General features: G+C 46.4%; 1 protein-coding gene across 3 annotated transcripts in view; it reads left to right on the top strand.

Annotated features, from left to right (window-relative positions):
- Positions 1-384: 384 nt before the first annotated feature.
- LOC121541442 (GTPase-activating Rap/Ran-GAP domain-like protein 3) overlaps positions 385-16,558 on the top strand; it is a 168,338-nt gene continuing 152,164 nt past the window's right edge. For all 3 annotated transcript variants that reach the window (XM_041850451.1, XM_041850448.1, XM_041850446.1), the window contains exon 1: positions 385-1,152. In XM_041850451.1, coding sequence (XP_041706385.1) covers positions 1,049-1,152 — 104 coding nt within the window. In that variant the 5' untranslated portion in view covers positions 385-1,048. The remainder of the gene's footprint in view (positions 1,153-16,558) is intronic.

The following is a 16,558-nucleotide window of genomic DNA, read 5'->3' as shown; positions in this document are numbered from 1 at the left end:
GCAAACGGAACAAAACGGGGATAAACATAGCTGAATTTGTCCAATATAAACTCTCGTTTGCAACTGTTGGACTACTGATTATACACCTCAAATTTGTCTCTCGACCTGTGTGCACCTACTTTGTAAACTTTCATTCATAGGCTAGGTTGTAGCAACCTCATGATGGGTATAGCGATGAGTATCATGTAATAGCCTAAAGCTATCGATGTTACGTTGAACTGGGTGAATGGAATATGAATGAGAGTCATCCAATATGCTGTAATAGAAATAAGGCCATGCTCATGAAAAAAAAAATCGTCCTCCCTCATCTTAAACGGCACTGATTTATAGCCATACTGATTTAATGAAAAGCAGTAAACATACACATTGTTTCACATTGTTTAATAACAGACTCGTGGACACAATCACGCAATAGTAAACATACACACCATTGTTTCACATTCCTTAATAATAGACTCATAAACACAATCATGCTTGCTTCACAGCTTCCCCGGGAAACTCGACGTATTGTAGCCTTAGGCAGACGAAAGAGTAGCGGAGGAAGGAGTTCGCTTCTGCTGCAGTGTTCGTGGTAAAATATAACGCGTTGCGGCGGTGCTTCGTAATATAGGACTGCTCAGGCACTTCGTTCAACTGTCAAGGGAGTGGTGTAGAATCAACAGCCAGTGTATATCGCTCTAGAGACAGACGGGGGACTCGACTTCAAACTGTTACTGTTTTCCCGGGACTCGAATCCATTCAGGGTTACCAATTGAGTAACCGTAACTCGCTCTTGAACCGAGAGACCAACGGTATCTAATTGATATCGTATGGAGTTCAGGCGAGGAGCTTTTGGTGCGGTCTTTGTTTGCTGAGGAAAGTCTGCGGCTCACTTTCCCTTTTCCAGCGAAGGCGAGCTCCGTATTTTTTCTCTCTTTTTTTGGTCAGCCTTTCTTCTGCCTCTCTCCTTCCTTTCCCCCCGACCCGACTCAATCCCGTCGCCATCTGATTGGAAAAAAGCAGCATCTTTGTTTTTACGGAGTATATACCTGCCTGCTCTATCAGCACCATGAATTCGGATATAAATGTGCACCTCGGCCGGGACAAAACGGGCATCATGCGGAAGAGAGCCCTGCTTCTCCGGAAAGGGTGTAGCTTTGATATTAGTTCGAGGTAGGTGATGCATGGGGTGATGGGGCTCCCTTTTGGGTATATGCTTGCCACTAAACGCAATCCGAAACAGGGATTTATCAGCCCTCCTGTAACATTTGAAACAGCACATGGTATGCTTATGTGGTCATACACAAGCATGGGTAACGTGAACCTTGATATCTACCGACCCTGTCTCTCAGTGGACTGCAGTTGTGGTGTTAATTGGCAGCTGACCCGGTCACCAGTGAACATACTTGCTCCCCTAAAGCTAAAGGGATGCCCTAAATAAACATGTGGTTTTTTCTATGACGCAAACACAGTCTATTCAGTCTATTAGACTACAGTCAATACAGTGTTTCATAGTGCTTCAGTAAACTGCAGACCATAGGCCTATGTGTGCGCTTTTTGTTAATTATCTGAGGTATCACGGATGTTCCTTGTGTTTAGCGGGGCATGCAGTGTTATAACAGTCATTGAGATCAACACATTGCTTTTGTGTTATTAATTTCAATCGATGTATATACATTTTGTCTCCACAACCGTGCGTCCACGTTTCAGACCGTTACACATGGGTGCCTGTCGCTTCTGATGGTGCAAAACCACTCAATACCTGGTGCATTGTTATCAATATTGCAGCAAATTAGGTTTAAAATATTACATATTAGGCTACAGCCGTGTGTGGTGCGTCGGTCGGAGAGGCTCATAAGTCAACCTATTAGCAGTAAATTCCGAGGTGCTCCCTCATGGAGAGGGCACTGGCAGACAGACACAGCATGACCGGGTGAGTTGAGTGACTAAACACCACCGCATCGCATGGTGTGCACCCCCGGAGGGACTCTCTACTTGGGAGTCCACTGGTAGTCCGCTCATCAAACGCAGATGGGGGTTCTCTTTGCTGCCAGTTTCTACCAGACTGTAGGCTACATACTGTTACCCACAGTATGCAGTGCACAGTAGGCCTATGGTACATTATGCCTATACTGGACATAAATGCACACAGTTGGTCTTCAACCCAAGTTATGGAGAGGATTTCTGGTCTGGTCATATTTATAGCCAACACTCACGTTCACTTATTGTCAAGCTCACTTCCCGATGTCGTCGCTAGATGGCAACCATAAATTCCTCACTCACTGTCAGCCATGGCATTGATTATAAATCTGTCAAGTAAATTTGATTACAATGACATTTTATCCGTCCCCCACACAGTAGCCTACCTAGCATAAGATAATCAGGTTTTGGAGGTGTACTGTACATTACTCATATGCGACTAGCTGACAGATTCTATATGGTATTTTGCAGTGGCGATTTTAGCATGTCAATCTTGGTGGGGCAAACTCAATTTTTTTTTTTAGATGCATGCCAGCAAAGCCACTAAACAACACAACACAACACTAAACAATACATTAATTGGACTATAACGGTAACATACGGTGCCCACATCAGCAGTCCCAACACCTTACCACTGTTACACCTGGCTATCAGCGGAGCCTTGTCTGGCAGCGAAACAGTTCATTCAGCCTCATTTACTGCCTTTTGAAAAAACATAGTTAATATGGCTGACTTGCTTAAACAAATGTGGTTTCTAATGACAATTTAGATGTACAAACTATGGCGTAAAGGGACGACAAGCGGATAAGAGGCAATCCGTAATTCCGATTAAGACATTAATGAGCGAGCCAGGACGGACGTAGTCAATAAAACTATTTGTTCAGCACTTTTCAAATGTACAGCGACAGAATTCAGAACATGGGCCGTTCTTACAGTATTCTCCCTGTACACCAAGTCAGAACCGTAGGATAAATAAAGGGGGCATATAAGCAGACAATGAAAGCTCTTACAATATTTGATGATTACATTTCTCTCAAACAGGCTATAGGCTACACGTGCACCACCAAGTCAGAACAGTAGGCTAAATTATGAGGGGGAAAGGGACCAAATTATTAAGGTGAGGCACATGGGCTACTAACAGCTTACTACACAACATACACTTAGTATTACTTTCTTGGCTACAGGATACATATCTATCTGGCATATTACATAATTTATGCAGCAGCATACAATACATTTTTGGTCCTTCTTGTGGACAAATATTGTCATCAAACTTTGTCATCAAAGTCTGTCATTCTCTGGATTTATGGTGCTTTCAAGACAACCGGGAACTCTGAAAAAAACAAGGTCGAATCATGACGGCAGTGATCTTCAGGTCGGAGCTCTAGAAAGAAGCCAGATTTCCCAACATGGAATTCCGAGTTGGATGACCGTTCAAAACGTATTTTCCCAGTCGGAGCTCGTTTTTTTCCCAGTTGTCTTGAACTCACTGAAGTCTGAGATTTCCCAGTTCTGAGTTTCCAGTTGTTTTGAAAGCGGCAGAAGTAATGCTTGATTGACAGCATGGCCAATGTTGAATGTTTATCATTTTAAGCTTGGAAAAGAGACCTTCAAACCCAGACTTCGACCACACATACACTCCACTGAATAGCAGGCTAGAGATTTCTTTGCAATGCTTGCAGTTAGCCACTGATTCCTTCCAAACCACTCATTGTTGAATTTGCGATTTCCAACTTATTGTGTAATGTTTATGTCCAATGGCCGATGAGCACCGATATGTTTTATCTATAATTTCTCTTCATAATTCCTCTTCAAATGAGAAGGATTGAAAAAAAATGTGCCAGTAGATTGTCGACTTGACTCATGATGATGACTGCAAGCTTGCTAGCTAAGATTTTGAAAGTATGATGTTGACATGATCAGTCCGATCAAAGCTACTGTAGATATAATGTGATTTGACGTCATTTTATATGTGGCGTATTAATTCCAAAATAACATGCAAAATAGGCAAAAAATAAATAAAAATGATTTGCGACTGGTCTTTTGTAGGGCCTAATATTTATGCTGTCCTGTCCTCAGTCGTGGAAAGGCTAAGGTTATATCTTAATGTTCTATTTTTTTATATATTTATGTTTCCCACTGCACTGTTTTCTGACTAATTAGTACATATATCAATATTTTAATTGCATACTTCGTTATTTTATACGTCTGTTTTTCTCATGCCACAGTCCTAAATATATATATTTGTGTATTCTTGTTTTTTCGCTGTGTGAGTCGTGTGTTTCACCACATAAGAGCCCTAGGTTCTCTCTTGATTGATTGTCTTTAATTCACTCAAGTCTGTGACCATTTCACAGAACTCTCCACAATGTGGCACCAAGTTGCGAGCACACAGTATGTGAACAAGCTCAACGAGTGTACACAAACACACTATCTTCCTCTCTCTCTCTCTCTCTCTCTCTCTCTCTCTCTCTCTCTCTCTCTCTCTCTCTCTCTCTCTCTCTCTCTCTCTCTCTCTCTCTCTCTCTCTCTCTCTCTCTCTCTCTCTCTCTCTCTCTCTCTCTCTCTCTCTCTCTCTATGAGTACAAAGAATACATCAACTTATACGAAGAAGGCCAACCCCGAGTGTAATTAAAAAGTAAGTGTTTGCGGAGAGCTGAGCCGATTGCTATATTTTGAAATAGAGACCATCCAAGCAATTCGTAGAGTTGTTTGGCAACAATAGGTTAATTAGAAACCTTTGAATCTGCTCTTTCCGATAGGGTATAGCAATCAAAATGTCAATTCATCTGGGCATGGACTCTACAAGGTGTCGAAAGGGTTCCACTGGGATGCTGGCTCATGTTCACTCCAATGCCTCCCACAGTTGTGTCAAGTTGGCTGGATGTCCTTTGGGTGGTGGACCATTCTTGATACACACGGGAAACTGTTGAGCGTGAAAAACCCAGCAGCGTTGCAGTTCTTGACACAAACCAGTGCGCCTTGCACCTACACCACCAGTCACAAGTTTGGACACACCTACTCATTCAAGTGTTTTTCTTTATTTTTACTATTTTCTACATTGTAGACTAATAGTGAAGACATCAAAACTATGAAATAACACATATGGAACTATGAAATAACACATATGGAATCATATAATGTAATCAAAAATGTGTTAAACAAATCTAAATATATTTGAGATTTGAGATTCTTCAAATAGCCACCCTTTGCCTTGATGACAGCTTTGCACACTCTTGGCATTCTCTCAAGCAGCTTCATGAGGTAGTCACCTGAAATGCATTTCAATTAACAGGTGTGCCTTCTTAAAAGTTAATTTGTGGAATTTCTTTCCTTCTTAATGAGTTTGAGCCAATCAGTTGAGAGAATGCCAAGAGTGTGCAAAGCTGTCATCAAGGCAGCTATTTGAAGAATCTCAAATATAAAATGTATTTTGATTTGTTTATCCACTTCAATCATCTACACTGATTGAAGTGGATTTAACAAGTGACATCAATAAGGGATCATAGTTTTCACCTGGATTCACATGGTCTATCTATGTCATGGAAAGATCAGGTGTTCTTAATGTTTTGTACACTCAGGGTAGTTGAGGTGTAGTTTGGACGGGCCAGCTGGGCAGGCAGAAAATACACTATCGACTTATTTTAGTATTTACAGTCTATGCACTTCTGGAACAATCAATACATTTTCGGAATGATTACAATTTACATTTGATGTCCTGAGGTTTCTTATGACCTATTTTAACATAATAAATGCATTAATTTTGCATGACCGTCATGGCCATTCTAGTAGTTACAGACACACACACAAACAATCAGACAGACACGTTCGCGTGCACGCGCACACACACATGCACAAGGACACATGTAGATGCATGCACACACACACACACACACACACACACACACACACACACACACACACACACACATAGACCTCCTCCCTCCACACACACCTTCTGAAGTGTTTCTTTGTGTGGCTGCTTCTCTTCAGCAGACAGACTAGACTGACTCTAACATCTGGGGGAGACATCTTGGGAGTAGACCTGGGTTCAAATACTACTGGAAATTATTTCAAAGGCTTTAACTATGTTTGATTGAGCCTGCCTGCGAAATAGAACAAAAAGAATAGTCAGAAAAGTGCCAATTTGTCATTCTAGGCAGCCTAAAGAACACGCTTGAAGTATTAGAAAGATTTCAAATAGTTTGAACCCAGTTTGCTTAGGAAGTAATTCTGGAGAAGACATCTATAAGGCTTTGGGGATGTCTCCAAAGGGGATTTTAATGCTTCAAAATCGGAATTATTTAAACAGCAAAAACAAGCTGTTAGCACAGGCTCTTAACACAGCGAGGGAAGCTAGATATGATTTCCCTCAACCAGACATAAATTAACCAGACAATCAATCAATAAAAATAGTGTGTGTGTGTGTGCGTGCAGTCTGAGCATGTGTGTGCATGTGTGTGTGTGTTTGTGACCTGTGTGGCCCCTGCACTGTGTGCTGTGACATAATAGAGGGACAGATAGACTGGACTGCTCCCCCCTCAGAGTGACCAGAAGCCCTGACATCACATTTCTGACCCATCATCACAGACCTGGGAGAGGGAGAGCAGTCACATGCACACACACACACACCTTGACAGTCTTTGTTGTATTCTAAAGTGAACCATCCATAACATGAAACATAAAATACATTATTATTATTAGAACGTGCAAGCTAATTGCTTATTACCACATTGTGAATACACTGCGTGACAATTACCTCAGGATGTGGCTCACACACACATACACACACACACCATTGTGTTATCATATCGTGTTCAGCCAATTTGTCCATGTATTAGCTTCCTGTGTTGATGTTGATATCAATACATAATCAGACCATCAGAACCCTGAGAGAGGAAGAGATGAGCTACAGATTGATGGCCTGGGTGACAGTCAGTTCCTGCATTAGCCACCTGCACTAACACTAACCAATAAAGGCCTATACATCATAAAGTTACATATTTCTATGAAAAAAAGTTATTAAAAGGATATTACTAACTATTCCCAACCACCATATTACACTTGCTATAGACTTCCTATATACCATACAGCCAATAACCAATGTGTACCACAACTCCATTAAACCTGCTATTTCCTTTGTTGGCCTATGCAGTTAGTCAGTAGCACTCAGTAATAAGCATGATGCTGTGTTTTAGGTCTGTTCGGTCTGCTTGACAGAGTAGGGTGGAGATGATCTAATTACCTAACACCTCGCCCCATTGATTCACATGTCTGCATATTTCCTGGCACTCAGCTGATGAGAAATGTGCTTCTCCTCTTATAATGTTAATGTACTGTAAGACCAGCTGTATGCCAGTGCATACCTTTACTTAAATGAACTCCAACACCTTTTCCTTATGGATGCCCCACATCTCAGATTTCCACCACATCAACATCAAATTAGTGTATCCTGGGCCATGTTCATTAGGGCACACAATGGAAAGCATTTTAAAATGTTATGCTCCCTGTTTCAGTCAGTCTTCTTCCGTTTGGTGCCTAATGAACATGATGATCCATTCCCTGGTGCTTATAGGATCCTAGTGTTTTCCTTGGCCCTGTATGGAGTCATGTCATCTCCTTTTGCCAGGCTCAGGACAGTGGTGCCCAAGATATGCCCATCTGCCAGGGGCACATATCAGACAGGCCAGGCATGCCCAGACAGACCTGTCCAGATGGATGGGGCATGGATGACACCATGGCATTATCAAAGTGGACATAGGGCATCCAAGAGGTATACTGTTCTATACTGTTCTAGCTTTGATAGAGAGTATTGGTGGTACAGTAAATGGCGAATATGGAAAATGTTCACGGCAACATGTGGACAAATGGAAACGATAAAGCAGTGAAAACAGGGTCTTTCATTTTGACCTGTGGTCAAGCCTACTGAAATGGCCTCTCTCTTTCCTTTCTCTCTTTCCCTGTCTCCCTCCCTCTCTCTCTTCCCTACTCCTACAATATCCTCAGAGAAAGGAATCATCTGATCATCCTAAATTGGAAATATTAGCGAGAAACTCATGTTACGAATCTTGTACCCCAACTTTCTCAGTCAGAAAGATGCCAGATTTCCGAGGTACTGCATGAAAGCAGCTTCAGTGACCCTGCCAGTAAGAGTGTCTCTGATTGGCTGGGCCTGTGGGGTGTTGTCTATGTGAGCCTGTTGTGTACTCCGATGGGAGCATGCCATAGTGTTTATAGTGGAGCTCTAGTGTGAAACTGTCTGCATCATAGAGAAAGGGGAAGAGACCTCACACTGTGTGTGTGCGTGCATGTGTGAGTGTGCATGCTGCGTTTGTGTGTGTTGTTACGTGCATGTGTATGTGTGTGTGTGTGTGAGAGAGAGAGAGAGAGAGAGAGAGAGAGTGAGAGAGAGAGAGAGATAACGTGTGTGTGGTTTGTTGAGTGTGTGTAATGTATTCTGTACATCCATATGCTATACATATGCTCCACACATATGGATGTACAGAATACATTACACGTACTGTATGCTCCATATTGCAGCCAATAGAGCATATCCATCACTACATTTGACAGCTCTGTGCACATTTGTGAAAGTGGTTTGAGTTAGTTTCATGTTTGTATGATCTTTGATGTAGTGTAGTGTAACTGAATTCACCCATGTGGTGTGTGTCACACTTGCATGCATGCTTTTGTGTGTGTTTGAGTATGTATCTTTAACCTTTGCCCTTTATCAGTCAATTTCTGCCCAGAGAGCAGTGTGATCTTCATGGCTGGTTGTTATATATACATGCATATGGCTCTGGTTGTTTCCACTATTCCACCAGGCCTTTACAGTATAGAGGATGTGTCCCAAATGGCATCCGATTTCCTACGTAGTGCATATAGGGAATAGGGTGCCATTTGGAACACAGACATAGTCAGCCCCAGAGAGGGCTCAGTGAGCTCGGATAAACACTGGACCATAATCACTGCCATATGTGTCTTCAGCAGAGCACCACACAATACAGCCCACCAGTCTCATTTTAGCCAGAAAAATAGACTAAATAGGGAAGGAGAAAAATACAAAAAAGCCCTCTCTTGATTACAGCTTTCCGTATGTAAACGTCTTGCTCCTCAAAGCCCCATTTGGATCAATTTATGGCTGGAAGACACATATCTACATATTACAGCAACTTTGCGTGTGTGTGTGCGTGCATGCATGTGTGCGTGCGTTAGTGTGTATTACAGCAAATGTGTGTGTGTACACACTGCATGTATGTATGTGTGCGCTAGAGTGTGTGTGTGTGTGTGTGTGTGTGTGTGTGTGTGTGTGTGTGCGCGCACGTGCGTGTGTAGTGCAGCACACTGCTCTGCTCCAGGAAGTTTCACTCTGGAAAAGCGTTTCCCGTTATAACATGCTGCTGGAAATGGCCCAGTGTGCGTGGATGAAATGAGTTGTATTTTCACAGGGCCTCTGTTGAGACTCAGGGGGTTTGAGCACAGCCACAAGCCACAAGCCACATGCGACGAGAGGAGGGAAGAGGGCTGGGTGTGTGTTTTTGAATGCTCTTGCTCTGTGAGGTGATGTAAGAAGTGTGTGTGTGTGTGTGTGTGTGCGTGCATGTGTGTGTTGGTGCGTACGTTCCATATCTTTAAGTATGTATATGAGTGGGAGAAAATAGATTGTATTCACTTGGCTGAATGAAAGATCAAAAGCCAGTGTCAAGGTTATGATATTGACTTGCCTCAATCTTCATTACTTATGGTAATTCATGCATGAATGTACAGGTAACTGCCTAAACAAAGCGAGCTGTATAGGGCCATAAGCAAACAAGAAAATACTCATCCAGAAGCGGAGCTCTTAATGGCCAGTGATTTTAATGCAGGAAAACTGAAATCTGTTTGACCTAATTTCTACCAGCATGTCACCTGTGCAACTAGAGGGATCCAAACTCTAGATCACCTTTACTCCACACACAGAGACGCATACAAAGCTCTCCCCCGCCCTCCATTTGGCAAATGTCCTCCTGATTCCTGCTTACAAGCAAAAACTCAAACAGGAAGTACCAGTGACGCGTTCAATATGGAAGTGGTCCGATGAAGCGGATGCTAAGCTACAGGACTGTTTCGCTAGCACAGACTGGAATATGTTCCAGGATTCATCCGATGGCATTGAGGAGTTTACCACATCAGTCACCAGTTTCATTAATAAGTGCATCGACGACGTTGTCCCCACAGTGACCATACGTACATATGCCAATCAGAAGCTATGGATTACAGGCAACATCCGCACTGAGCTAAAGGCTAGAGCTGCCGCTTTCAAGGAGCAGGACACTAATCCGGCGCTTATAAGAAATTCCATTACACCCTCCGACAAACCATCAAACAGGCAAAGCGTCAATACAGGACAAAGATCGAATCCTACTACACCGGCTCTGATGTACGTCAGATGTGGCAGGGCTTGCAAACTATCACAGATTACAAAGGGAAACCTAGCCGATAGCTGTGAAGTGACGCGAGCCTACTTGACGAGCTAAATGCCTTCTATGCTCGTTTCGAGGCAAGCAACACTGAACCATGCATGAGAGCACCAGCTGTTCCGGACAACTGTATGATCACTCTCTCCATAGCCAATGTGAGTAAGATCTTTAATCAGGTTAACATTCACAAGGCCGCAGGGCTAGACGGATTACCAGGACGCGTATTCAGAGCATGCGCTGACCTGCTGGCAAGTGTCTTCACTGACATTTTCAACCTCTCTGTCACGGAATCAGCCGAGGCTGCCCCTCCTCCTTGCTCGGGCAGACTTCGGCGTTCGTCATCCCCGGAGTACTAGCTGCCACCGATCTATGTTTCGGTGTTTGTCTAGTTTGTCCTGATTGTTTTCACCTGTTTCCAATTATGTTATATTGTATTCCCTTTATAACCCCCTGTCTCTCATTGGTTATTGTGTGTGATTGTTTTCCGTGAGGTCGGCAGTGTTCGGGTGTATGCGTATTTTGTTTCCTCCCTGTTTGGAGGTTTTGTTTGTATTTTGATTACTGTGCTAGTAAAGTTTGTCTGCCAGTAGCTCGGTGTCCTGCGCTTGACTTCGCTCACCGCATACACGTCGCCCTGACAGAATCACACACCGTTCATGGAGTCAGCAGGAGCGGCGGTGCCAGCTGGATCAATGGAGGAACGTGTCGAACACCAAGCGGCCATGATCCAGGCTCTCGGCACCGCCATGGAACGGGTGGTGAGCACTATTGAGCGATGGGAAAGAGGGGGTCTGCCTACGCCTCCTCCAACGATACCACCACCATCGGCGATGCCCATCGCTTCATCTCCGAGGTCCAGTGGGATTCGGCTCTCGCTCCCGAGGGCTTATGATGGCACAGCGTCCGGGTGTCAGGGTTTCCTGCTCCAGGTTGAACTCTACCTAGCAACCATCCACCCGGTGCCCTCGGGATACGAGAGCGTGTCTGCCCTCATCTCCTGTCTGTCCGGCAAGGCGCTGGAGTGGGCCAATGCCGAGTGGGGGGGAATAGACGCCGCTACTGTCAACTATGCGGAGTTCACCCGCCGCTTCAGGGCAGTATTCAATCATCCACCAGAGGGTAAAGCGGCGGATGAGCGTCTATTCCACCTTAGACAGGGGAGGAGTAGCGCACAGGAGTTCGCGCTGGACTTCCGGACGCTGGCTGCCAACGCGGGATGGAATGAGAGGGCCCTCATCGACCACTACAGATGTAGCCTGAGGGAGGACGTGCGTCGGGAATTGGCCTGCAGGGACACCAACCTCAGCTTCGACCAACTGGTGGACATGTCCATTTGCCTGGATACCCTGTTGGCTACCCGCGGACGTCCGGATTCAGGGCCGTCCATTCCATCCCCCAGCACTTCCGAGCCGACCCCTATGGAGCTCGGAGGTGCTGGTGCTAGGGAGACCAGGAGAGAGACCAGGAGGGAGGCCGTCCCCTGCACCAACTGTGGCCGCAGAGGACACACTGCTGGTCGGTGCTGGGGAGGATCTCCTAGGAATCGAGGCAGTAGGCAGCGCACTGATGAGTCATTCCAGGTGAGTAGGCACCCAACTCACCCAGAGCTCTCTGTTGCGCATATGTGTATTAAAGTTGTGTTTCCCTAGGTTTCTCCTCACTCCCAGCATAAGGCGCTAGTAGATTCAGGCGCAGCTGGGAATTTTATCGATCGCCAATTCACCTATAAGTTAGGGATTCCTATTGTACCTGTTGATGTGCCCTTCCCCATCCATGCCCTAGATAGCCGCCCTTTGGGGTCAGGATTGATTAGGGAAGTCACAGCGCCTCTCAGGATGAAAACGCAGGAGGGCCATGAGGAGATACTACGTTTGTATTTGATTGATTCTCCTGCGTTTCCCGTGGTGTTGAGGCTTCCCTGGTTAACATCTCATGACCCCAACATTTCATGGCAACAGAGGGCTCTCAAGGGATAGTCTGATCAGTGTTTCGGGCGGTGTGTAGGTGTTTCCGTAGGGGCAACGACGGTGGAAAGCCCGAACCAAGTTCCCACCATGCACATTCCACTTGAGTATGCTGATTTGGCACTTGCCTTCTGTAAAAAGAAGGCGACTCAATTACCACCTCATCGACAGGGGGATTGTCTCCGATAGACCTCCAAGTAGGCGCTGCGCTTCCGCGTAGTCATGTGTATCCTCTGTCTCAGGAGGAGACGGCGGCTATGGAGACATACGTCACCGAATCTCTGAGACAGGGATACATACGGCCGTCCACTTCCCCTGCGTCCTCAAGTTTCTTTTTTGTGAAGAAGGAGGATGAGGGTTTACGCCCGTGTATTGATTAGCGTGGTCTCAATCAGATCACAATCAAATACAGCTATCCTCTCCCTCTGATTGCTAGTATGACGGAGTCATTACACGGGGCGCGATTCTTCACAAAATTGGATCTCAGGAGCGCGTACAACCTGGTGCGCATTAGGGAGGGAGATGAGTGGAAGACAGCATTCAGTATCACCTCGGGTCACTATGAGTACCTCGTCATGCCATACGGTTTAATGAATGCTCCTTCAGTCTTCCAATCATTTGTGGACGATATTTTCTGGGACTTGCATGGACAGGGTGTAGTGGTGTATATTGATCACATTCTAATATACTCCGCTACACGAGCCGAGCATGTGTCCCTGGTGCGTTGAGTGCTTGGTAGACTGTTAGAGCATGACCTGTATGCGAGGGCGGAGAAGTGTCTGTTCTTCCAGGAGTCCATCTCCTTCCTGGGACATCGGTTGTCCGCGTCAGGGGTGGAGATGGAGATTGACCGCGTTTCTGCCGTGCGTAATTGGCAGACTCCCACCACGGTGAAGGAAGTGCAGCGGTTCTTGGGTTTTGCCAATTACTACCGGAGGTTTATCCGGGGCTTTGGACAGGTAGCAGCTCCCATTACCTCCCTGCTAAAGGGGGGTCCGGTGCGTCTGCAGTGGTCGGCTGAGGCGGACAGGGCGTTTAGACATCTGAAGGACCTGTTACCTCGGCTCCGGTGCTGGCACATCCGGATCCCTCTTTGGCGTTCCAAGTTGAGGTGGATGCGTCCGAGGCTGGGATCGGCGCTGTGCTGTCTCAGCGCTCAGGTACGCCACCAAAACTCCGCCCCTGTGCTTTCTATTCTAAGAAGCTCAGTATGGCGGACCGCAATTATGACGTGGGGGACAGGGAGCTGTTAGCTGTGGTTCAAGCCCTGAAGGTGTGGAGGCATTGGCTTGAGGGGGCTAAACACCCTTTTCTCATTCTGACTGACCATCGTAACCTGGAGTACATCCGGGCAGCGAGGAGGCTGAACCCTCGCCAGGTAAGGTGGTCTATGTTTCTCTCCCGATTTGTATTTAAGCTCACCTATAGACCAGGGTCACAGAACGCTAAGGCAGACGCCCTGTCCCGACTATATGACACAGAGGAGAGGTCCATTGAGCCCACTCCCATACTCCCGGAGTCTTGTCTGGTGGCACCGGTGGTGTGGGAGGTTGATGCGGACATCGAGCGGGCGTTACGTACCGATCCTACTCCCCCACAGTGTCCAGAGGGTCGGAGGTACGTGCCGCTCGAGGTTCGCGATCGATTGATATATTGGGCTCACATGTCACCCTCCTCTGGTCATACTGGTATTGGTCGGACAGTGCACTGCCTTAGTGGGAAGTACTGGTGGCCCACTTTAGCTAAGGACGTGAGGGTTTATGTTTCCTCCTGCTCGGTGTGCGCCCAGTGTAAGGCGCCTAGACACCTGCCCAGAGGGAAGTTACAACCCCTACCCGTTCCACAACGGCCGTGGTCTTACCTATCGGTGGATTTTGTCACGGACCTTCCCCCCTCCCAGGGGAACACGACGATCTTGGTCGTTGTGGATCGGTTTTCGAAGGCCTGCCGTCTCATTCCTATGCCAGGTCTCTCTACTGCCCTACAAACTGCTGACTCCCTGTTCACACACGTCTTCCGGCACTACGGGGTGCCTGAGGATATAGTGTCTGATCGGGGTCCCCAGTTCACCTCTAGAGTCTGGAGGGCGTTTATGGAACGTTTGGGGGTCTCGATTAGCCTTACCTCTGGTTTTCACCCCGAGAGTAACGGGCAGGTGGAGAGAGTGAACCAGGATGTGGGTAGGTTTCTGAGGTCCTATTGCCAGGACCGGCAGGAGGAGTGGTCAGGATATATTCCCTGGGCAGAGATAGCCCAAAACTCACTCCGCCATTCCTCCACTAACCTTACGCCTTTCCAGTGTGTGCTAGGTTATCAGCTGGTCCTGGCACCTTGGCATCAGAGCCAGATTGAAGCCCCTGCGGTGGACGAGTGGTTTTGGCGCTCGGAAGAAACCTGGAACGCTGCGCATGTCCATCTGCAGCGGGCTATCAGGCGGCAAAAGGTGAGCGCCGATCGCCACCGCAGTGAGGCTCCGGTGTATGCACCGGGAGATCGGGTCTGGCTCTCGACCCGAAACCTGCCCCTTCGCCTGCCCTGCCGGAAGCTGGGTCGGCGGTTTGTGGGGCCATTTAAAGTCCTGAGGAGATTGAACGAGGTATGCTATAGGTTACAACTGCCCATAAATTACCGCATTAACCCCTCGTTCCATGTGTCTCTCCTCAGGCCGGTGGTGGCTGGTCCACTCCAGGAGAGTGAGATACGAGAGGCTCCTCCGCCCCGTTGGACATCGAGGGGCTCCGGCGTACTCAGTCCGTTCCATCTTGGATTCGAGGCGTCGGATGGGGGCCTGCAGTATCTCGTGGAGTGGGAGGGGTACGGTCCGGAGGAACGGTGCTGGGTCCCTAGGAGGGACATCCTAGATCCCTCCATGTTGAGGGACTTCCACCGGAGTCATCCGACTCGCCCTGCTCCGCGTCCTCCTGGCCGTCCCCAAGGCCGTGCGTCAAGGGGGGGGGGGTACTGTCACGGAATCAGCCGAGGCTGCCCCTCCTCCTTGCTCGGGCAGGCTTCGGCGTTCGTCGTCCCCGGAGTACTAGCTGCCACCGATCTATGTTTCGGTGTTTGTCTAGTTTGTCCTGATTGTTTTCACCTGTTTCCCATTATGTTATATTGTATTCCCTTTATAACCCCCTGTCTCTCATTGGTTATTGTGTGTGATTGTTTTCCGTGAGGTCAGCAGTGTTCGGGTGTATGCATATTTTGTTTCCTCCCTGTTTGGAGGTTTTGTTTGTATTTTGATTACTGTGCTACTAAAGTTTGTCTGCCAGTAGCTCGGTGTCCTGCGCTTGACTTCGCTCACCGCATACACGTCGCCCTGACACTCTCTCTGACCCTGTCTGTGATATGTACATGTTTTGAAGCAAACCACCATAGTCCCTGTGCCGAAGAACACCAAGGTAACCTGTCTAAATTACTATCGCCCCATAGCACTCAAATCTGTAGCCCTGAAATGCTTTGAAAGGCTGGTCATGGCTCACATCAACACCATCATCCCAGAAACCCTGGACCCACTCCAATTCGCATACCGCCCCAACAGATCCACAGATGACGCTAGGGCTGTCCCCAACAAAAAAAATCTTGGTCGACCGAAAGTCGTCTGTTCTTTCGACCAATCGATTTTTAAACATGTATTTTTCCATATATAGACACACCGATGTGTTTTAATAAAATCAACTATATGCATTGAGCTTGTCTGATGCTTTAAGCTTACTGTTTGATGAAATAACAGACAAATGACTCAAGAGGGAGCCAGAGGGAGCCAGAGATCTAGATAACCAGAAGAAATAAACCTTAACCTGACCCATTGTCCTCCCGCTCCTGATGGCTTTCGCAGATTCTGCCATTACTAAGTTGCTACACGAGGAGTCGGCAACCTTTCTCATGTGGAATGCCAATTTATCTTACCATTTCTACCGATCTGCGTGTCACATTTTCGTGGAGCAGTTTCATTAAATTTATAATAACATCTTCCTATCTCAAAATTATTGTCATGTGTTTAATCAAAATTCTATCCAAATCTAAATAGAAAATATATACACCTAAAAAGTAACATTCTATTGCCATTGCCAACTATGTAAAAATAGCTTACATAAAGCCAATAAATAAAAACATTTCAGCCTGCAGGTAGAAAACATCTTGATAAAAAAAAGATCCTATATTGTAAACCACATTGGC

The sequence above is a fragment of the Coregonus clupeaformis genome, chromosome 27 (assembly GCF_020615455.1).
Source record: "Coregonus clupeaformis isolate EN_2021a chromosome 27, ASM2061545v1, whole genome shotgun sequence".
Classification (NCBI taxonomy): Eukaryota; Metazoa; Chordata; class Actinopteri; order Salmoniformes; family Salmonidae; genus Coregonus; species Coregonus clupeaformis.
The sequence above is the reverse complement of the archived record's forward strand: the minus strand, read 5'-3'. Positions and strand labels throughout refer to the sequence as shown.